The 23,871-nt window shown below is 41.3% G+C and overlaps 1 protein-coding gene across 5 annotated transcripts in view; it reads right to left on the bottom strand.

The window, feature by feature from the left end:
• Nucleotides 1-23,871, bottom strand: part of ARHGAP44 (Rho GTPase activating protein 44) — a 201,247-nt gene that overhangs the window by 48,946 nt on the left and 128,430 nt on the right. For all 5 annotated transcript variants that reach the window (XM_019013328.4, XM_019013329.4, XM_019013330.4 and 2 more), the window contains 3 exons: nucleotides 22,011-22,087; nucleotides 12,855-12,972; nucleotides 802-870 (listed from right to left, as the gene is read on the bottom strand). In XM_019013328.4, the coding sequence (XP_018868873.3) occupies nucleotides 802-870; nucleotides 12,855-12,972; nucleotides 22,011-22,087 (264 nt within the window). The remainder of the gene's footprint in view (nucleotides 1-801; nucleotides 871-12,854; nucleotides 12,973-22,010; nucleotides 22,088-23,871) is intronic.

Genomic DNA, 23,871 nt, shown 5'->3' with positions numbered 1-23,871 from the left:
TTCCCCGATTATAAATCAAGGTCTTAGCCTTTTATTCCCAACTTTAAAGGCAGGTGAGCATAACTGATTTTTTTTATTTGAACTTTTTTCTCTCTCGAAGTTTTTTGACTTGCTTTGCATTTACCCTGGTAAACAACCTGAGTCTTAATTATTTGTACCAGTTTATTCAAGTTTAGATGACTCTGATCCTGTTTCTTACTGTCTAAATCACTTTGATTGGTGAGAGGCAGGCCAACAGGCCACATCAATCATCATATACCTATCAGTCACTGCCTTTCATAAAATCTAGATTAAAAAAGAAAATGTGCAGGGGGAAGGAATTGCCTTCCTATTTTTCTCAAGCCCCTTGTTAGCACAGACCACAGTTTCTTAATGTCAGCCCTACTGACATTTTGGACTGGATAATTCATTGGTGTGGGGGCTGTATTGTGCACTGCAGGATATTTACAAGCATCTCTGGCCTCTGCCCTCTAAATGCCAGTAGCACCTCCCTCCACAACTGTGACAATCAAAAATGTCTCCAGATATTGCCAACTGCCCACCAAGGGAAGGAACAAAATTATTCCTGGCTGAGAATCAGTGGACTGAGTTGCAATAATCCCGAGGGATGGGATTGAGTTTTATTCTAAGGTTTTTGGAGAAATCCATATCAGGAGCATGGCAGGATTTATTCACTAGCAAAATGGTCAAAGCTCCCACCTTTTTCTATGATGTGATCAACTAAGGGACTCTTAATTCCATGCCAACATTCCCTTCTCCTACGAACAGCCTTTAAGCAATCTCACCTTTCTGGGCACTTACCGTTTGAAAGTAGTTTGCATAGTCAATTTCTTTGGCCACAAAACTGTACATATCAGCTGAGAGCTGGTCCTGTACAAGGTAAAATATACAACCAAGGTAAAACATAAACAATGGAGAGTGGCTAATGCATAAGTCAACACATCATATGAGAAAGAGCCTTAAACACTGCTTAATCTCCTTTTTAATACTTGATATGATACAAACTTTCCATGGGCATTTCCATATTTGTCAACCACAGCTCTGAAAAATGCGTAAGTTTGAAAAGAACACCTATGTCAGTCATTTCCCCAGAGATTTTGACATTTGGACCACAGCTAAAGTCAAAGTTGGTGCAGAGGAGTGATGTGCAAATTAGTTCCATCCATCTCTACAGCTTGTGCCCCTATTCTGAAGCAAGCTCCAAGCACGCATTGTGCTATTGCTCTTTTGATAATGCCATTTCTTCTCTTTGATCATTCCACTGGTCTGCTTCCCTTCATTCTCAATACTGACTCAGTACTGATTGGTTGATCACAAGCGTATGGGAAAGAGATGGAAATGCACCAATTTGGAGGAAGCTTGGATAAGACAGGTGCACAGGGAAAGGACTGCTGACTCAAAACTTGGCAAAATCTGGACTCATGCAAAACTGCACACACAGATCTAATGGTGTTATCAATCTTTCACTATATTCAGGTGTCCATGAGATTGGGTGACCCAATGCGGCATTGAAATCTGGAATGTTTTGTCCTCCAAGGAGAACAGCTTTCAGTTCTATGGAATCACTCACAGCCTGGCATAATAGAAGTACATTTTGAGCAGAATGCAGACTCTGTCATTAACCGTATTTTTGAGCATGTCACTTATCCGAACTTGCTTGCTCAAGTCATACGATCTCTAAGGTTCCTCCCTGTGCAGCTGCTCTAGGCTGGAGATCCTTAGAAGAGGCACTTAGTTGAGGAGAGAAGAGCCTACGTGTTCAGGTTGGGGCAAACATGGCAACAGCACAAGAAAGCTGACCTAGATGCTGAACTAATGAAAGCAGGTAACTATATGCTTCAGGAAGAGGCTCTTCCATGAAACCTCAAGCAATCTGCACCAACCCCATAACCCTCAGTCTCTCTAGCTGCTAATTAAGCCTATTCTCATTAAGGACACTGGGATTTGCAGGAGCAATATGTTTCATTTTCAGTATCTGTGACAGGCAAGCAATTGCTGAGAACATCATTCAAGAGTTCTTGTACACAAGGCAACAGAACAGACTCACAGGGTGAAAAGAGGAAGTGTGTTCTCCAGAGAGCTTGAAGTACAGATTAGACAATGTTATGCTTGGTCCAGTTTCACAGAATAAAGAAAAAGTAAAAGACGTTAAGATTCATTGGCCGGGCATGGTGGCTCACGCCTGTAATCCCAGCACTTTGGGAGACCGAGGCAGGTGGATCACGAGGTCAGGAGATCGAGACCATCCTGGCTAACACGGTGAAACCCCGTCTCTACTAAAAAATACAAAAAATTAGCCAGGCATGGTGGTGGGTGCCTGTAGTCCCAGCTACTCTGGAGGCTGAGGCAGGAGAATGGCGTGAACCCGGGAGGCGGAGCTTGCAGTGAGCTGAGATCACAACACTCCACTCCAGCCTGGGCGACAGAGCGAGACTCTGTCTCAAAATAAAAAAAAATAAAAAATAAAGAAGTTAACATTCACTGGGTCTAGATGCCAGGCACAATGTTACAAGGAATTCTCCTCTAACTCTCTTAGGTTTAGTATTGAATTTCCAATTTCAGATCCGTAGGTAGCAAGAGTTCAAGGATCTTATCTGTCTGTCACCCACTGTCTCAAAGTGTTTAGCACAGTAGGGGCGCCACGACTGTTTGCTGAACGAACAGATGAAAAAAAAATCAAGGCTCAAGGATGGTAAATTTCCCAAAGAATAATAAAATGGGCTCAAACATCACCTCGGCTCCATTTCACCTGAGGTCCCTTAAATGAATGCTTTTGCAGGCTGCCAAGGTGGGAATCAACCCTGTCTGTCTTCCCCGCAGCAGCTTTGCTCAGGAGATATCCATCACCAGCCAGGCAGCTGGAGGAGGACATTTCAAGTCAGAGAAAAACAAAGAGTTAAGTGATACAAATGGCTCGTAGACAGAGGAAAGGAAAGAAGGCCCTGAAGGACTAAACGTTGCATCATATACACCTTCAACATCTCGGCATCTATGCTTCTCTAACAGATGACCCTACAAAAATCTATATGTGCCCTCAGGAAGAAGAAAGGATTTTTAAAGGCATGATTGGATTACTGTGTTGTTAAGCTAACAATATGGATTCCAAAAAAATCACACTTCAAGTAAGGAAACTATAAATCAAATTCTCATTTATCTAAATCATTAGCAAATTTTCTTTATAAAGGTAAAAAACCCTTTCATCATTAATCAACAGAATTTAATGCATTTTGAAAAATCCTGTTTTCTGATTTTACAACTAATCCACACTCAGAAAAATATAAAAGTAACCAAATTAACCTGTAATCCCACCAGGCAGCTGTTTTTTTTTTTTTTTTTTTTTAATATATAGCTAACCAAATGTCCCAGAACTGTTCATGAATTGAGCAGACTGCTCTATGGTATGAAAATGTCTTATTTATCAGATGAAATCACATTGTATTTGGATTTTCTTCATGCTGGAATGTCTTTTTTTTACTGATCTATATATTTCTGAAATAGTTCCTAAGTTTTAATCATGTGACTGTATAATGTATTTAAGAACTGGTAATTCAAAGCTCTAGTAATTCTTCCATATTAACTTTTGAAATCTTTTTTCATTCTTTGAAAAATTTACTACAATTATATCTACTCACTACAGTATTAATCAAATTAATTCTGGGAAATTCAAAATGTTTATAATATTAACTCTTCTCATCTAGAAACAACTCTCAATTTTATAATGTCTTCTTGTCATTATATTGTCAAAGATTGTCTTCTTGTCAAATCTTGTTAGCAATATTTTACAATTCGTGAGTTTGTGGTAGAATAGCTCATGATTTTATGGTAGAATTTTTTTTTTTTTTCTGTCACCCAGGCTGGAGTGCAGTGGCACAATCTTGGCTCACTGCAACCTCCGCCTTCCAGGTTCAAGCGATTCTCCTGCCTCAGCCTCCTGAGCTGGGACTACAGGGACATGCCACCACACCCACCTAATTTCTGTATTTTTAGAAGAGACAAGGTTTCACCATATTGGTCAGGCTAGTCTCAAACTCCTGACCTCAGGCAATCCGCCCACCTCGGCCTCCCAAAGTGCTGGGATTACAGGTGTGAGCCACCACGCCTGGCCAATGGTAGGATTTTAAATATTCTGTTGTTTAAAAAAGCCTCCAAGATATTTATAAATACTGGTCTTTTAAGTAATTTTTCTTGGTGAAAATCACACCTTGATTTTTATTGTTGACTTCCAGTTTCCGGTCCAGCACGTAGGGGGCTTTGAAGTCAGTACTATCAGGTAAAAAGCTGAACAAACTGAAACTCAACAACTCTTAGATTTGGCAGTGAAGTGAGTTCACAGAGCAAACTGTTGCCCTGAAAACTGGAGACACAGGCAGGCAAACACAAGAATTATAACTCACTGAAGTAAAAAGCTACTAGCAGAAACCTCTGCGGAAATCAGTACTGGGGCAGGAAAACCAGTACTGTAATTGACGAGTTGATGGAGGCCCAGCATGGACAAGTGTGAAAGTCAAATCCTCCAGGGGGACCCACTTTTACCTCTAGGAGCTCTAAGACCAGGTTCTCACAGGAAATCTCAGAGAAAAATCCTCTCCTGCTTTCAACACCAGGAGGAAAAATGTAGCCATTTTGAAATATGCTAGAGTACTCCATTCTTAACAAGGTCTCCCCTAAAGAGAAATTATTTTACCCAAGCCTAAACTATTGGGCTTTTAAAATTGCCTAACCTACCAAGAGGAAGGGAAATACTCAACTCCAACCCCCTCTAGCCATTCTGTCCCACCTAAGAAAGGAATAATAATAATTAAAACAACAACAAAATGAGAGGCACTGGTGAAATTCGCAGCCCTAAGGCACAGGCTCACCAAAAGAAAGAGACCGATCATAGCACTATGAATGCTTCCCCTTCTCCCACACCTTACCACATCACCAAAGAACTATTTACCGCCGTTTCTTTTATAATACATCATGTCTGCCTTCCAACAAAAAATTACAAACACAGTAAAAGGCAAAAAACAGACTGAACAAGGATCAGAACCTTAATTGAAATGGCCAAAATCCAAAACACTGACAACACTAAATGCAGGCACAGATGTGGAGCAACAGGACCTCTCATATATTGCTGGTGGGAATGCAGAGTATAGTCACTTTGGAAGACAGTATGACAGTTTCTTACAAAACTAAACATACTCTCACCATATGATCAGGCAATTATGCTCTTTGGCATTTGCCCAAATGAGTGGAAAACGTATGTCACATAAAAGCTTGCATGTGGATGTTTACAGCATCTTTGTTCATAATTGCCCAAACTTGGCAGCCACAAAAATGTCCTTCAGTAGGCGAGTGGATAGACTGTGGTATATCCAGACAATGAAATATTATTCAGGGCTAAAAAGAAATGAGTTGTTAAACCATGAAAAGACTTGAAGGAAACTGAAATGCATATTACTATGTGAAAGAAGCCAGTCTGGAAAGGCTACATACTGTAGGATTCCAGCTATATGACTTTCTGGAAAAGACAAAACCATGTAAACAATAAAAAGATCAGTGGTTGTCAAGGGTCAGCAGGGAGGAATAAATAGGAGGAGCACAGAGGACTTGGGGGCAATGAAATTATTCTCTAGGATACTATAATGGTGGATACATTCACATACATTTGTCAAAGCCCCCAGAATATACAACGCTAGGAGTGAACCCCTAAGTAGACTATGAACTATGGAAGACAATGATGCACCAATACAGGTTCATCAATTGTAACAGACTCTACCACTGTGTGTGTGATGTTGACATTGGGGGAGGTTGTATGTTTGTGGGGGAATGACATATATGGGAGGCTTCTTTATATTCCACTTAATTTTGCTGCAAAATTAGAAGTGCTGTAAAAAATAAAGTTTACTGATTTAAGAACGTTTGTTTAAAAAATCATTTCAAAGGTAAAGAAAAGTGCAAAATCTCTGTTTTTCAGAATCACAGATTTGAGATTGAGATCTTTGATGCAAGTCAATTTTATTTTTCTATGCTCTTCTGATTCATTTGGCTTATTTTTCAGGATCCCCTATTATCTGTACATTGGTTTTCCATTATCTTCCACATCTGCCATCTTTTCTTTCATTCTTTTTGGCTCTCACCTTAACATTCTAGAAGAAATTCTCAAATTTTTCTCTACATCATTGGCTCACCTTTCTGCAGTGTCAATTCTGTTGTTTACTAAAATCGATTCCATACCTGCATTATTTTTCTACTTAAAAAATATTTCCTAATCTCATTCAGTTCCCTTTCCACTTTACTTGACAATTTTATCTCACCTTTATCTATTGGTGCCTAAAATCCATATTCCCTTGATTTTTTTTTTTTTTTTTTTTTTGAGATGGAGTCTCACTCTGTTGCCCCAGCTGGAGTGCAATGTTGCAATCTCAGCTCACTGCAACCTCCACCTCCCAGGTTCAAGTGATTCTCCTTATTTGGCTTCCCAAGTAGCTGGAATTATAGGTATGAGCCACCACACCCAGCTAATTTTTGTATTTTTAGTAGAGTATTTCACCATGTTGGTCAGGCTGGTCTTGAACTCCTAACCTCAGGTGATCCACCCGCCTCAGCTTCCCAAAGTGCTGGGATTACAGGCGTGAGCCACCGCACCCGGCCCATATGCCCTTTAATCATATTTGAGGCACCAAGACATTGTCTGAAATTTATTGTTATCATAAGTAAATATTTTTTTAAAGTGTTCTCTTTTTGAGTACTTTATTATTATCTTCAACATAGAAAAATAATCTATTCAGGATTATTTTTTGACCTTAAAATGGTAAGCATCTCTTTCCTGCCCCTCCTGCCTATTCTGATAGAATCTTCTCAGATCTAAGTTCTGTCTGATATAAATTTAGTGACTCAGAACCTGCGGGGCTGCTGCCACAGAGGATGCCTGCAGGCAACTTCAGAAATCATAATAAAAATTATTTGAATTTGTTGAAGCTAACAGACCAAAGAACATCTTTGTACATGATGTCTTCTGTCCTCCATGTTAGGTAAATGATCTGGCTGTGTCCAGCCTCCTTGTGGTACTCCTGCCTGACATGCCAAGGAAGGTCCTAGCCCAGGTTTACAATTGATAAACCTGTATTGGTGCATCATTGTCTTCCATAGTTCATAGTCTACTTAGGGGTTCACTCCTAGTGTTGTATATTCTGGGGGCTTTGACAAATGTATGTGAATGTATCCACCATTATAGTATCCTAGAGAATAATTTCATTGCCCCCAAGTCCTCTGTGCTCCTCCTATTTATTCCTATCCTTCCACTGGTGTTTCAGAAAAATCCACACCAGTGGAAGCTCTGCCACCAGTTGGCTTCCCACTGGGTGTGGCCACACTTGCTCGTAGGTTTGCTGGGCTAGATACTTTTGGCAGAAGGGATCTGAAGTAACGTAAATGCTTCTCAACCATTCCACAGCCTTCCAAATTAGAGAGTACTCATGGGTTCTTCCAGCATCTCATTTACTTCCCATGACATGGCACTAATTTTGTAGTAAGGAATTGTAGGTTGAGACTCAAGGTTGTCTTTTAGTCTAACAATATATGTGCTCTTCAGATTGTGGGGAGGACAAAATGAGCTAGACATCTGTCTTGCTGTTGTTGTCTTTCCCAGACTCAAGTTTGACTTTCAAAAAGGAAAGATTATACATTAAAGAAGAATAAAATGGAAAAGAAGAGATACAAACTAAAAGAGAGAGAGGACAAGGCTAAATGAGAAAAACAGAGACGTGGGTGAAGCAAGGATAAGAATTTATGTGATGGCCAGGCACGGTGGCTCACGCCTGTAATCCCAGCACTTTGGGAGGCCGAGGCGGGTGGATCACGAGGTCAGGAGATCGACACCATCCTGGCTAACACGGTGAAACCCTGTCTCTACTAAAAATACAAAAATTAGCCGGGCATGGTGGCAGGCGCTTGTAATCCCAGCTACTCGGGAGGCTGAGGCAGGAGAATGGCATGAACCCGGGAGGCGGAGCTTGCAGTGAGCCGAGATGGTGCCACCACACTCCAGCCTGGGCGACAGAGCCAGACACCGTCTCAAAAAAAAAAAAAAAAGAATTTATGTGATGAAATATGGGGAGATAAAAGCAGGAAAGGTGATGATGGAAAGTGTCACTTTACAGTGAAAATCCTAAGACTGCAGCCAGTCTCCTGTACGAAGCAAAATGAAACTGATACTGCTGTCGCCAAGTGGATTAGGTTTCTATTCACTGTCTTCTCTATTGTTACATCATTGCTCACAGGTCCTTCTTCACTTTCTCTCCTCTTATTGAAAAATTACCAACTACTTATACTTCCTTGGATGTATTGATTCAGGAGTCTTTTATAGAAAGCCTTGGGAAGAAAAGAGAAAGCAAGTACCACTTGTGAAGAGTTGGGCTTGTCTCATCTTGAAGTAGGGAGGAAAGCAGGGTTTGGATGGGCTCCTGAAAGAACACAGGAAGGCAGTGCTGCACCTGCAAGCCTGCCTGAGGGCTCAGTGGGTTTTGTCTTATGGAACGCACCTTGACTTGGTTTTCCTGGTGGGCTAAATCTCTCTGGTTCCCAAAGATCTGGGGAGCTCTGCTTGGTCCTCAAAAAAGAGGAATCAGATTACTACTTCATTAACTTTCAGCCTACAAACTTGCACTTGGCTGGTTTGCCACAATATAGGAGATCCCAAACACTTGCCTGCTGAGGAAATATAAAACCATGAAGAGATCAGGGGAAATAACCCATTCGAGGAAACCCAGCAAGGGGAGGTAGGAAAACCAAGGTAGATATTTAAAACAGTTGGCAACCAACAAAGTAAAAATAAAAGAATAATCAGAAGAGAACTTTAACAAAACCAGCATTAAGCACTCTCAAGGAGATCAGTTCAGCACACAAATGAGACTCCCTTGAGCACAATGTAGGGTTTCATGAACTGGATATGATCATTTCAAAGTTCATATAATAAAATGGATGTAACAGACTAGCCAAGATAACTACAAAAAAAGGAGTGGGGGCTACCTTACTGAAGATTATATTTGCTATGAAATCATTAGAATAGAAACTGTATACTATCGTCTCAGGTGCAGGCAAACAGATTAATGAAACATAGAGTCCAGAAATAAATTTGAGTAATTAGATAGTGAAATTTCACTTCAGGGGAAGGTGGCTTATTTAACAAATAATGCTGGCATAACTGACTATCTATCTGGAAAAAAAAAAAAGAAAGAAAGAAACCCCTACCTCACATCATATATAAAAATAAATTTCAGATGTATTAAAGTGTATAAAATAGGTGTATAACATGAATTTAAAACATTAACATAAAATTAAAGAAGAAAAATCATTTAACTTTTGTGTAGAAGATGTCCAAAGGGCTACCCAGGATCTTTTCCCATGCAAAGGAAACACATTATTAAATTTTTAATGGCAGATGTCAACATAAAGTCAAAAGACAAATGGCAGACTGGAAAAGGTATCTGCAGCACAGCAGGCAGAAAAAAGTTTAAAACTGCTGATACATAGAGAATTTTTATAAATTGATATTTTAGAAAAACAATAGAAATACTGGGCCAATTGCCAATGCAAATAGGCAATTCACCAAATTAAGAATGTGTATAAATACATGAAGAATGTCCAATAAATACATGATACTCATCAACATTTATATTCAGGGAAATTAAGAACACAACAGTGAAGGGGTAGTTTTTCTTCCCTCACCAAATTGGCAAAAACTGAAAATAGGAGCAACATGCATTATAAGACAAAGAAAAATGTGCAATTTTATATATTGCTGGTTGAAATGTAAAATGCAATTTCCTTTTCAGAGAAGTAAACTGTCAATAGCTATGAAAATTTAAAAATGTATGCATAGACTCTGACCTAAAAATGTCACTTCTTGGAATCTATCCTATAGAAAAAAAATTACCAGGGTATAAGGATATACATATAAGTATATATTTATTGTATCATTTTTGGGAATGCCAAAAACTAAAACTAAAACACACCAGTTTGAACATCTATTAATAGGAAAATAGCTAAATAAATCATAATGTGTGTGTGTGTGTGTGTGTGTATCCCTACTGTGGAATATCATGCAATTTATAAAAAAGACTAACGGCTGGGTGCGGTGGCTCACGCCTGTAATCCCAGCACTTTGGGAGGCCGAGCCAGGTGGATCATGAGGTCAGGAGATTGAGACCATCCTGGCTAACATGGTGAAACCCCCCATCTCTACTAAAAAAAATACAAAAAAATTAGCCGGGCCTGGTGGTGGGCGCCTGTAGTCCCAGCTACTTGGGAGGCTGAGGCAGGAGAATGGTGTGAACCGGGGAGGCGGAGCTTGCAGTGAGCGGAGATCCCGCCACTGCACTCCAGCCTGGGCGACAGAGCGAGACTCCGTCTCAAAAAATATAAATAAATAAAAAAGACTAAGTTAGAACTACAGCTACTAACCTAGAGAGATGTTCAGGATGTGGTGTTAACTGAGAAAATTAAATGGTAGATTAATATAAACAATATGACTGTTTTATTAAAAACAAACATATAGGCCGGGCGTGGTAGCTCACACCTGTGATCCTAGCACTTTGGGAGGCTGAGGTGGGCAGATCACCTGAGGTCAGGAGTTTGTGACCAGCCTGGCCAACACGGCGAAACCCTGTCTCTATTAAAAATATAAAAATTAGCCAGGAGTGGTGGCATGCGCCTGTAGTCCCAGCTACTCAGGAGGCTAAGGCATAAGAATCGCTTGAACCCGGGAGGCAGAGGTTGCAATGAGCCGAGATCACGTCACTGTACTCCAGCCTGGGTAACAGAACAAGACTCTGTCTCAAAACAAAACAAAACAAAAACAAACAAACATATAAATAACTAGAAAAATGCTATGACTATGTATGATTATGGAGAAAAGTCTGGAGTATGATATAACAGGTTCTATCTAGCACTGGCTTCCTTACCCTTATAACTGTTATGGCTGCTTGGCACCTAACAAAGTGCATTGTCATAATGAAGTCTTAACAAATATTGGTGGGGAGGTTTCTACCCTGTTTGGAAACAGAAAGGTTGCCGGACAGGAAGGGAGAGAATATTAGTGTTTTTCTTTATATATTTTTGTATTTTTTAACTCATTATGCTGAACATGTACTACGAATCTTTGAAGAGGAAATGAATACATTTTTGGCACAATAGCAAATATAAGCTAGACAGGAATGGATAAAGCTACTGAACTTTTATCCTGATCTATTTGGACATTCACATCCAGCATCCCTGCTTACCACCACCCTCTCTTGTCTATTGAAAAAGAAATTAAAAGAAAAAAGAATTCTTAACAGAGGAACATAGATCCATGGTAGATAGTTAAAAAATAGACGGTAGGCCAGGCACGGTGGCTCACGCCTGTAATCCCAGCACTTTGTGAGGCCGAGGCAGGTCGATCACCTGAGATCAGGAGTTCATGACCAGCCTGGCCAATATGGTAAAACCCCGTCTCTACTAAAAATACAAAAAAAATTAGCCAAGCGTGGTGGTGTGCACCTATAATCCCAGCTACTTGGGAGGCTGAGGCAGGAGAATCACTTCAACCTGGGAGACGGAAGTTGCGGTGAGCCAAGACCATGCCATTGCACTCCAGCATGGGCAACAAGAACGAAACTCTGCCTCAAAATAAAAAAAAAGAGAGAGAAAAGAATAAAAAAAAGAAAACACAGTAAAAATGAAATTGGAAGGAGAGAAGAGTTATGCTTCAGGAATACCACACACGCCAGATATTTGGCATATATGCAGGAGTTCAAATGACAAATCAGCTGCACTCACAAAAAATCTGGCATATGAAGTACTAGTCTTACTTTGCTTGGTTCCATAGTACTGTAGGCTGGGAGATAATGAATTCTTTAAAAATCTTTCAATGTTTCTAATTCTAGAGAGAAATTCTCCCTGATTCTGAAATGTCACCTGAATGCAAGGTCAAAGCCACTTGCACAGGGTGGCTGTAAGAGAAAAAGCCTATGGACAAGCTAAGACTAGACAGAGCCATGAAGAACAGAGATGTCCACAGGCAAACTGGTTATTCGCCTTCAAAACTGGATGTGATTAGGACAGGTTCCCAGAATAGTTACAGAAATGTGATGTTTTTGTTCCTTGGGTCTAAATAGAGTTTTGGTTTCCTTAGAAACCCAAGCTGACATATATGCAGGTAAAGAGATGTACATATACACAGAGCATTGTGAATGGTCTATTGCTAACTAAGTCCTGTGAAATATTTGCAAGAAAAGGAGATGGGAAACATCTGAATGAGTATAACAAAGGACATCGTTACACGAGTACAGAGTCGCAGTTTTCAGAACGATGTCCTCTCTCTTAACAAGTGGGAAGTTTTCTTTTCTGTGACTCTTTTCATGGCTAGCATTTCAACTTCATAGATAAGTGTCTTCCAGGAGGCATAGGATGGATAAAGCAACTCAGGAAATATCAAAACGCAGCCAAAAAGGAAATAACTAAGTATCAACAGTGAGTCAAGGCTCATCTATGGTCAAATTCTCAACTGTCCTGTGTCACCTAGAATTTATTCTTTGGGACTCAGATGATTTACAAAAGCTTCACACAGAAATAAAGGTCATTCCTCTTTGCCTAGCATGCAGGACCACCAATGATAAATGAATGCTGCCTCCCTGTCTAGGTCACCATCAAAGCCCCAACTCCTTGGGTTCATCCTGGACTCCTTGGAGATGCTAGCCGGTGGGCTTGGGGACATTCAGTTCAACTAGAGCCTCATTGACAGAGTTTTAAGAGAACTCCAGTGAACAAAAAGGGAATCCCTGAGGGCTCCCCAGCCTGTCCCAGTAGAGAGGAGCAAAGAGGGCAGGTACCCTGCAAATCTCCACTCTGTTGGCAGCCTCTTCCATTTCTTCCCTGAGGGCATCAGCCTTGGCACCCGCAGGCTGTAAGCTGCTGGACAAACCTGAAGACTTGGAAGTCTGCTGCCACCTGATGGAAAATAGGAGAAAAAGAGATGTGAGACAGGTAGAGCCCTGGGGATCCCATGGGAGCACTGAGAAAACATCTGGTTACAAATATCACCCAGGGAACTACATACCCTCACTGGAAAAGGGAGGTCATGAAAAGGCACCAAGGACTAGGCAAGGAGACAGTGGGCCCATATTTCCATGCGTCAACTGCTGACTGAAGCTGAGAATCAGCTGCCCCTTCAGATAGGACAAGCATCCCCTGGTTTGTCACCATTTTCTCTATTGTCTTCCAAACACTAAAGCCAAATGACAATCACTACTGCTGTCTTTTTAAAAAAATTAATGTTATTTTTAATGGATAAATCATAATCATATACATTTATGGGTACAATGTGATGTGCTGGGATATATGTACACATGCACACACACACACACAGTATGGAATGATTAAATCAAGCTAGTTAACATATCCATCACCTCACTTACTCATGATTTTCTGTGGTGAGACATCTGAAGTTTAATCAGGGTGATTATAGTAATATATTGTATATTATATATTTCAAAATAACTATCACTTCCCTTTAAGCACAGTCTCTATCATTGGTTTAAGTCCCCTGCCTATCCTGTGGGAATTTGAGTATGGAAATCTTCACCTTCTTGGCTTGAAGCCAGTGACGTATGCTAAGTGAGAAGACATGCTGGTAAGATTAAAAACAAATCTGATAGCAAAAATCTCCACTGGTAAGCCCAAAACAATTTTTATGGCAACATTTAGATTCCTCATGAATGTTTTCTTAAAAATTTGGCCTTCTAATGAAGTCACTCAGAAAACTTTAGGAGGAAATACAAATATTTCTGGCTGCTGTGTTATCAGCAGGGAATTACCAAAAGTAGGCATAATTGGAAAGATGGTTCCAATTATGCTATAGTAGTAGCTGAATTAGGTCTCAGCAGTGGGTTCCTCTCCTGAGTCTGTAAACTCAATGGGTTATAGAGGCCAGCAAGTTAAAAAAAATAAAATAAATCAAATGGGCCATTATCTTAAAAACTAGTCCGCACGATCCTCTATTTCCTACTTGTAATGGAGACAGGAAATATAAAACTATTTCTCAGCTCTAAGAAAAACAATCCTGTAATCAGGAGGACAAACAGCAGCCAAGGCTGGCTTTAGTCTTGGGAAGTCAGGCGGGAGCAGGGGGAGCTGGGAACTTGGTAGGAGGGATCCTGCCTTGTTTAAGAGAGGGTAGCTGTTCTTGAGCTCCAGCTGATGGGGCTGAGGTGGGCAGGAAGCTGGGCCATGGGTTGCCAGATGTTTCAACTGACTAGAGAAGGAGGAAATTGTTATGTGAACTCTCCCAAGTGAAATGTGGCAACAAATAATTTCTTTTAAAAACCATGCGGGCCAACAGCATACAGACCAAACAAGAGAGCTCTGGGGGCTCTATCTGGATCTCAGAGCATCAGTCTGCAGCCTCTGATGCGAGGACAGAAAGTGGAATGTCATTCTCATGTCAAGAGTCAAGAATCTAATCATTTGGTATTTTCTCTACTCCACTATTCTTTTCTCTTTTGCTATCTGCAGGAAAAACAGAAGAATGCAAGGCTCTATAATACAAGAAATGGAAACTAAAAGTCTCTTTGCTGTCAGCAAAAAGGAGCAAAAATGAGGATTCTCTGTCACTTAAAGAACGCAATCATGGGAAAATTACTTTAAAAAGGTTTTGAGACATCAAGCTGGCTTGAAGCTCCAGAGATGAACACATGTTCTCTGAAAGATTCCTGATTCCAAGATAAGAATTCAGGGCAAACTAGAAAGGAAATATTCTACTGAAAGATGTTTCAACATCTAAGTTGAAAAAAAATAACAGATCAAGATTAGTAAGAATTCCTGGGTAATTTTTTCTTATAAAGGTTTACCCTATACAAGTGATATATTTGATTAATACTCTCCCAGTTGAATCATTTCAAATAAAGTATTAAAGTGTTGTGGAGTTTTGGAAAATAAAATATGAGATGCCATGGCTGTAATTTAGATCTCACACAATAACTACAACACAATGGTAGATTATGGAATTAAGTTATAACCACCATCTGACTCATGCTACCTGAAGAAAAAATAACTAACCAATATGTAAGTGTTAAAAATATATATAAAGTGACTACAAACACTAAGTAGATTTTTATGGCTTTGTAACTCAGGATTAAATTTTTTAAAAAACAGAATCATACTAAATATATGTATATTAAAATGAAGACTTTTTCCCAAGTTCTTTCTTTTCTTTTTATTCTCATCTATTTTTTCCTCCAGATTTTATCCTGTAGTCAGTATCTTGATACTTTAAAAACATATACATTTCCCCTTTTTATAAGAAATTTTATTTACAATTTACAATGTTATATATATGTATATATATAATATATATATACATATATAATATGTATATATGTATATATATTATATATGTATATATATATTATATATATACATATATGTGTGTATATATATTATATATACACATATATATAATTTTTTTTTCATATCAAGTCTCGCTCTGTCACCCAGGCTGGAGTGCAGTGGTGCAATCTCAGCTCACTGCAACTTCCACCTCCTGGGTTCAAGTGATTCTTCTGCCTCAGCCTCCCGAGTAGCTGGGATTACAGGCACATGCCACCATGCCCAGCTAATTTTTGTATTTTTAGTAGAGACGGGGTTTCGCCATGTTGGTCAGGTTAGTCTTGAACTCCTGACCTCAGGCCATCCACCCTCATTCGCCTCCCAAAGTGCTGGGATTATAGGCGTGAGCCACCGTGCCTGGTCTATTTTGATATTTTAAAACAGTGACAAGATGTCCAAAATATGTTCTCTTTGTGGAACATAAATAGCAAACAAAATACCAAGGTAAACTCTTGTCATGTGAACAGACGAGTTTTGTACAGATACTCATGTTGGAAAAGGTGACATGAATTTTGTACAGATAGTCATGTTGGGAAAATTTTGTACAGATAGTCATTTTGGGAAAGGTATCATGAATTATGAATTTCAAGGTTTGGTAGTCTTTTCAGACCTCTGTTCTACACATAAACTCAAGAGTTGGACTGCTGTGTCAGAGGAGAAACAGGGACACTAGACGTTGTCCAAGGAAACTTTGAGCTTTGAAAGTTGAAGAGCAGAAGGATCATTTCTTCTCACTAAAGTAGCTGATGTGCCACCATCCTTCTCTGGGGAAAGAGGACTGTGACTATGTGATCTGGGGGAGATGAAGATGGGACACAAGCTTTAATGAAGCCTTGGGAGAGATGAGAGAGAAGGGTGAGGAATAAGGGTTTAAAATTTCAGGTACCAGGAATATGTAAAGAAGGCAAATGCAGGTCAGTTCAGGACAACAGAATGTCCAGAAGAAGAATTTTAAAAGGCAGACAGGAGAGTGTCTTCATTGGGGCATTCACTGTTCCTTCTGTCTAGTCTTGCCCCTTCCTCTGCCATGGGCATCCCCCACTTTTTAAGTTCCTGCTTCCACTCTGCACTAATGTGTGGTCGAAAAGGGGACTGCCAGGTTCTGCATGACCCAGGCAGTGAGTGGCCCAGGTGAGGGCCTCTGATCCAAGTCAAGCCTGTGCCGTCCTTCCTCACACTGACCCAACTGACGAGTCATGGAAGTGGGCATATGAGCAAAGTCCAGACAAATGGAGTCCCTCTTTGGCACTTTCGGAATTGGGGCAAAAGGAAGAGGGCTCATAGTGGGGAGACATGAGCCCATGCGACATCCAGTGACCTTGAAGAAATCAGATGTGAGAAAAAGACACCTGTATGGGGAGGGGTGAGAGATGAGGAATGAGTTTTGATGGCCATCGAGACTCCGCTGCCAGTTCTAACAAGACTTCACACTGCCCCCCCTCCAGAATTCCACTTCTTAACTCCATAGCCTGCACAGTTTCCACTCCAAAACCCTCCTGTCTTACTTACACTAGTTCACCTGCTTCCAAAGAAGGTAGGGCTTCCATAACAAAGTACCACAGACTGGGTGGCTTAAACAACAGAGGCTTATCTTCTCACGATTCTGGAGGCTGGACATCCAAGATCAAGACAGAGGCTGGAGACCTCTATCTGTGACTTGCAGATGGCTGCTGTTTCTGTCCTCACACAGCTTTCCTCTGAGTGCGTGTAGAGAGAGATCACTCTTTCTCCCTATAAGGCCACCAATCCTAGTGAAATAGGGGCCCATTCTTATGACCTCATTTAACCTTAATAAGGTTCTCCTAAAGAACCTATCTCCAGATACAGTCGCATTGGGGGTTAGGGCTTCAATATACAAATTTTGGAGAGATACCATTCAGTCCATAGGACCCAGAGGCAGCTGGTTCGGCAGAAATGGAATGTGTATGTGTCCCAGACTCGGGAGGGTTAACCTTGAGCTACATGACCAGAAAAAAGTCAGGCTGACTTTGGAGAAAAATTAGCCTCCTTCTTTAAGCACTGCTAAACCAAACCTATCACACACAAAAAAGAAATTTGCGTATCATTCAATTCAATTCACAACCTTTAATTCAGCATAAAGCATCCTGTAAGCATCAGTTTCTCTGAGAATATTGAGGTCTGTATCATTGGCTTTTGAAACAGACAAGCCAGATTTACTTCAATAGTGACAGACATACACATCTTATTGGGATCTAATTAAACATGAGATAAATTAATTGGATTTGACAGTATCCATCAGAATTGTGGCAGAAATTGAAGATCCAGTCATGGGACTACTGTTCAAGATGTGCTGATAATATATACAAATCTACTTCCTGTCTTGAAAGGCGGAGGGTCTCTATGTGGAATTCACTGTTGCAGTGCTGCAGAGCATACTTCATGAAGGACAGAACAATATGAAATAAATCAGAAGTAGGATGCTGCAAGGAAGAAAAACTAACCTGTGCCATTGGCTTTATGGAGAAATGCAGCGGGTAGGGGGGGAGCATTCAGAACCCAGCTGTTCCAGAAGAGGAGCTGGTGATCCCTGCTGTTCAATAGCACAGCATTTGGTCTTGCTCTCACTGCTATATCTTGGGATGCAGACCTCATACTGGCTAAGAGTGAGGAGTTAGGGAAAATGGCAGGAAGTTGTGTTGGGTTGGCTTCTTATGGCTTTTGGCAAGGTCCTACAAGACAGGTAGACTCAGGCTAGAAATGGCCAGTCTGAGAGTAAAGCGGAAACAAAGAGTATACCTTTGCTAAAAATTCCCTTTTCATCCTGTAGCCTATAACTCATACTTATGGGGAATCTATAACTTGAGGCCTTGAGTTAGATCCCCCGCCACGGTTACCAAAGCTGACACCTGAAGGGGAAATCAACTGAGTTTTCAAGGGGACTGTACTGTCAACAATCCCCCAAAGCGGCCGGGCGCAGTGGCTCACGCCTGTAAACCCAGCACTTTGGGATGCTGAGGCAGACGGATCTACCTGAGGTCAGGAGTTCAAGACCAGCCTGGCCAACATGGCGAAACCCCGTCTCTACTAAAATTACTAAAAATACAAAAATTAGCTGGGCGTGGTGGCGCCCATAATCCCAGCTACTCAGGAGGCTGAGGCGGGAGAATCGCTTGAACCTGGGAGGTGGAGGTTGCAGTGAGCTGAGATTGCGCCATTGCACTCTAGCCTGGGCAACAAGAGCAAAACTCTGTCTCAAAAAAATGAAAAAACAAACAATCCCCCAAAGCAATTCCCTATCCCTAAACTCACAACTGCACAAAGTGGGCTATGAAAAATCACCGATGTGATAAAGGAGACGGATCAAGTTTATATGAAAACAATGCAAACAAGACTTTTTTAGTCTAAAACAACAAAGGTTATAAAGGGTCCAAGTTGAAGTTTATAAAAACAGAAATTTGCATGGGGGTGGGATAGAATTTCCTTACTAGATTTTAATATACAGGAGATGATAAGCTGAAGATATAAAAACATTTGTTAAATCACAGGGGAGAGGTCCCTAATGACACCAAGTGGCATGTACGTTTGCAGAACCTACAGACTACTTGGTGTCACCACTGAAAACATAACTCTAGACTTTGTCTAGTGTTCCTGCTAGAGGAGTTCGCGACCAGCCTGGCCAACATGGCGAAATCCCGTCTATACTAAAAATACAAAAATTAGCTGAGTGTGATGGCAGGTGCCTGTAATCCCAGCTACTCGGGAGGCTGAGGCAGGAGAACGGACCATCAATGTGACCAGGAATAACTCTCCTTCTCATAAGAAGACAAAACAAAAATATGTATGGTAATGACATGGTTTGATACTAGCATTCAGCCTGCTAACAAGAGGCTCTGTGGTGGAAATGTGGGTTTTCTTTGTAGACGCAAAGAAAAGACTTCAGAGCTAAGCCCCAGGTTTCAGAGAAGGATGTCACTCTGCCCAGAAGCATGGTGTCCACCTCATGAAAACAATGGGGCAATCTGCATTTCTTCAACCATCTTACATGACTCCCAAAATAGGGGACTTGAACACTCATATTATGGGATGCAATTTTACGTGGCACAAGGTCATAGAGGTAATAGCAAATCAGTACTTCCCACTCATTCTGCTCTCTATTCCTCCAAGCACGCTGAAGAGGTTAGTCTCATATTTGCATCAGAATAATTTTAAAACCACCCAACGCCTCCCCTTCTTCTTTTTTCACAAAGGAAGATGAGCTTCAGGATGACATTCTTCCACAGTCAACAGGCTCTAAAATTTAGTAACATTGGCTTTGCTTTCATCTGTTCACTTTTATGCTTACCTGGTATTTGTAGCAAAGGATACTGCTTTCCAATTTATGGTAGCACGAAAGGATTTCTTTTCAAAATATATTTATTTTGAAAAAGTAATCAACTCTCTTAAAAGATGTATCGACACAGATGGCAAAAATCATTCAGGTGGACTGAGGGTTTGGGGACAAGTAAGTTAACCAAAGAAACCCTTGTTTCTTTGCTGATTTTAACCTGTTTTATGTCTGGTCTTGGGGGACTGCTCTGTACCTTTTATTCTTCCTGATGCAGAATTCCAGTGCAACAATTACTTACAGTATCAGCTTCTTTTTATAAAGCACTTGGGAAGTGATATTAATACTCAAAACAGCCACCCACGAATGTTACTCCTTGCGTCAAGGTGAAGAAAATGATATTCTGGGAGATTAAGTGACTTGACCAAGGTCACATATCCAGAAAATAGTTGAAATCTGAACCTTGAAATCTGACCTTCTGAACTCTGTATGCTACATCTCTTTGCCCAAGTATATTCTGTTTCTTTATTTCAAGAAAATGAAAAGAAGCTGTGAAGATGATTAAAATTGGCCTACTCTGGAGTCTGAAACTAGCCTGCGCAACACAGTGAGACCCTGTCTCTACAAAAAATAAAAAAATTAGCCAGGTGTAGTGGCACATGCCTGTAGTTCCAGCTACTTGGGAGACCTGAGGCAGAAGCATTGCTTGAGCCCAAGAGTTCAAGAGTGCAGTGAGCTATGATCACATCCCTGCACTCCAGCCTGAGTTACAGAGTGAGATCCTGTCTCAAAATTTTTAAAAATAATAAAAATTTCCCAGCACTTTGGGAGGCTGAGGTGGGCAGATCACTTGAAGTCAGGAGTTCGTGAACAGCCTGGCCAATGTGGCGGAACCCTGTGTATACTAAAAATACAAAAATTAGCTGAGCGTGGTGGCAGGTGCCTGTAATCCCAGCCACTCAGGAGGCTGAGGCAGGAGAACCACTTGAACCTGGGAGGCGGAGGTTGCAGTGAGCAGAGACCACGCCACTGCACTCCAGCCTGGGTGACAAGAGCAAATCTTCATCTCAAAAATAAATAAATAAATAATACATTAAATAAAAAAATAAAGTTGGTCTACAAAAAACTTAAGGTAGAACCAAACAGTTCTTTCCATATTAATACTCATGCACCTGCTTTTTCAACTTATATACACATATCCCCCTGTAAAAAATAAAAGGACATATGTGCACAATTCCTGCTCTGACAGCCACAGGCAATGCTGTCTCAGGGCCTTTGGCACCGGCCTGCTACTACAGGAATTTTCTGGTGGACTCTGGAAGATGGGTGTGGAAGAACAGCACTACAGGTACTTGACTGCTCTCTGAAAGGACTCAAGTTAAGAGAAAGGCTACAGAAAGCAGACACCTACACCATCAGCTTCAGGAAAAGGTGAGTGAGTCTCCAGAATGCAAAATTTCCTGTAATGGACAGGACACAGCAACCATCCTACCTCCTGGCTCTCACCTCCTACTTCTCTTCCCTTTGCTCCTTCTGCCCCAGCCATGCCGACCTTCCTTCTGTGCCTTGAACAGGCCTTTGCATTTGCTGTGCCCTCTGCCATAGATGCTTTGCACCAGATCTCTGTAAGGCTGCCACCTTCTCATCATCTAAGTCTAAGACCAAAATGACCCACCTCAAAAAGCTTTTTCTCTTTTATCCTTAATGCTGTTGCTCCCTTTCTCCATCATCGCCTTCCAAAACTACCCTGTGTTACTTTTGTTTTTTTTTTTTTGAGATGGAGTCTTGCTCTGTCGCCCAGGCTGGAATGCAGTGGCATGATCTCGGCTCACTGCAAGCTCCGCCTCCCAGGTTCACGCCATTCTCCTGCCTCAGCCTCCCAAGTAGCTGGGACTACAGGCACCCGCCACCATGCCCGGCTAATTTTTTTGTATTTTTAGTAGAGACAGGGTTTCACCATGTTAGCCAGGATGGTCTCGATCTCTTGACCTGTGATCCGCCCGCCTTGGCCTCCCAAAGTGCTGGGTTACAGGCATGAGCCACTACACCCGGCCACATTTTTTATATGACATATCTTTCTAGAACTGTCTTGTTTCTTCACTTGCCTAGTGTCTACCTCCAAAACTCAACTGCAGCCTTCATGAGAACAGGGACCCAGTGTCTCGAGTTCACTGTGACTACCTCCAGTGCCTGGCACACGTTAGGTGTCCAGAAAAACTTGGTGAATGAAAACACAATTGCCTACTTAAAACCCACCCTCCCAAAATATGATCACTGTCCCTTCAAAGAAGCAAAAAAGAAAGTAAAGAGATTCTACCTGGTTCGTGAGGAATCCATGTCCAGCACCAACTTGGCTAAGTGTTTCCTCTGCTTTTGAATATTTGGGATTTCCACCTGTGGTTACACAACATAAAAGATACAATTAAACTGAAGCTCAAGATAAATTCTTTAGGAACCATTCCTGGCCAGGCGTGGTGGCTCATGCCTGTAATCCCAGCACTTTGGGAGGCCAAGGCAGGTGGATCACCTGAGGTCAGGAGTTCGAGACCAGCCTGGCCAACAAGGCGGAACTCCGACTCTACTAAAAATACAAAAATTAACCAGGTGTGGTGGCATGCGCCTGTAATTCCAGTTACTCAGGAGTCTGAGGCAGGAGAATCACTTGAACCCAGGAGGCAGAGGTTGCAGTGAGCCGAGATCACACCACTCCACTCCAGCCTGGGTGACAGAGCGAGACTGCGTCTCAAAAAAAAAAAAGAAAAAAGAAAAAAGAAGAATTATTCCTTAGAACAATTCTTAAAGAACTATTGGAAGTCACCCAACAAGTTTACTAGCGGTCTCACAATCCTTATTTTCAGATGAAATCCTTTTTTCCCTTTTGTGTTATTGAGGTCTAACTAATAGGAATTGTATATATTTCAGGTGTACGGTTTAATGGTTTCATATGTACACATTGTGAAATCATTACTACACTCAGGCTAATTAACATATCCATCACATCCCATAGTTTCTATTTTCTTTTTTTGATGGTGAGTACACTGAAGATCTATCCTCTTAGCAAATTTCAAGTCTACAATACAGTATCATTAACCATCGTCACACAGTGCTACATATCAGGTCTCCAGAATTTACTCATCTTGCTTAAGGGAGACTTTGTACCCTTTGAGCAACATCAGATGAAATTATTGATGCCCTTTCCTGAGCTAAACTCTGCTCCATCTTTGCTGGACACCAGCCAGGCTCTCCATCAAGCCAGACCATCTCACAGGTCCTGTGCTTCTCTGCTCACGCAGGCCTGACCACTTTCCTGCCCTCACCTTGCCCCCAACTCCCGCCCTGCCAAAAAAAAAACCAGGGCTCAACCACATCCCTCTTTACTTCCAGAAGGGCCAAAAGTGGGGAGAAATGAAGGGAGCCACGCAGTCATGTCTGACACAGACCTGAGGCAAAATGGACAGCTGAAGGAGGAAGAGCATGGAGAGGCTATGGCTGCATCTAGGATACAGATTCTATATTTATAAAAAGAAAGGAAGCAAATGTTTATATTTATAGAAATAAAGTAAGACTTTTCCAGTCAATAATGAATAAACATTGCCATCATGGCTTTTCTCGGCTACGAGTTCTTCCATTTTGGTTGTATGTAGATGCTCTTTTTATATTTTTTCATTCTAAAAATGGCTTCACTGAACATCCCAGTGCAGGATTTTGGTTCCGGGCCCAGCAAAAGTAGGGCAGGATGTGAGAATGCAAAACGAAAATTGGCCGAAAATTGAACTAAAATCATCTCGGGCTGCGGTTTTTATATAAGGAAAAAATTCGAGGAGAATCCAATGTTCTCTGAAGTGCTTTCTATTCACTCTCCCGAGCAGGGATGAGTAATGTTCTGCGTGTAACAACTTCCAATAGGAAGGAGAAGTGTAACTGTCCCCAGGCAACCTGAGTCACCACCCAGCCCCGAAGCTAAGCTGGAGGGCCACTGGGTATCTTGCTTGAGCCAAGTGACTGTCAGCACCCACAATGGACTTGCTCCTTGGTTTGCTTTAGGCTTTGGCCAGACCCGGGACCCTCCTTTTGAGGCACAGAGGGGACCTCGTGAATGCTCCAAGCGAGGAGATGACTTGAGAAGCCAAGAGCTGGTCAATCCCAAAGAACTTCATCCACGATTTTCTCCCTTGAAT

This window comes from Gorilla gorilla, chromosome 19 (genome assembly GCF_029281585.2).
Source record: "Gorilla gorilla gorilla isolate KB3781 chromosome 19, NHGRI_mGorGor1-v2.1_pri, whole genome shotgun sequence".
NCBI lineage: Eukaryota > Metazoa > Chordata > Mammalia > Primates > Hominidae > Gorilla > Gorilla gorilla.
This window is presented reverse-complemented; position numbering and strand designations above follow the sequence as displayed.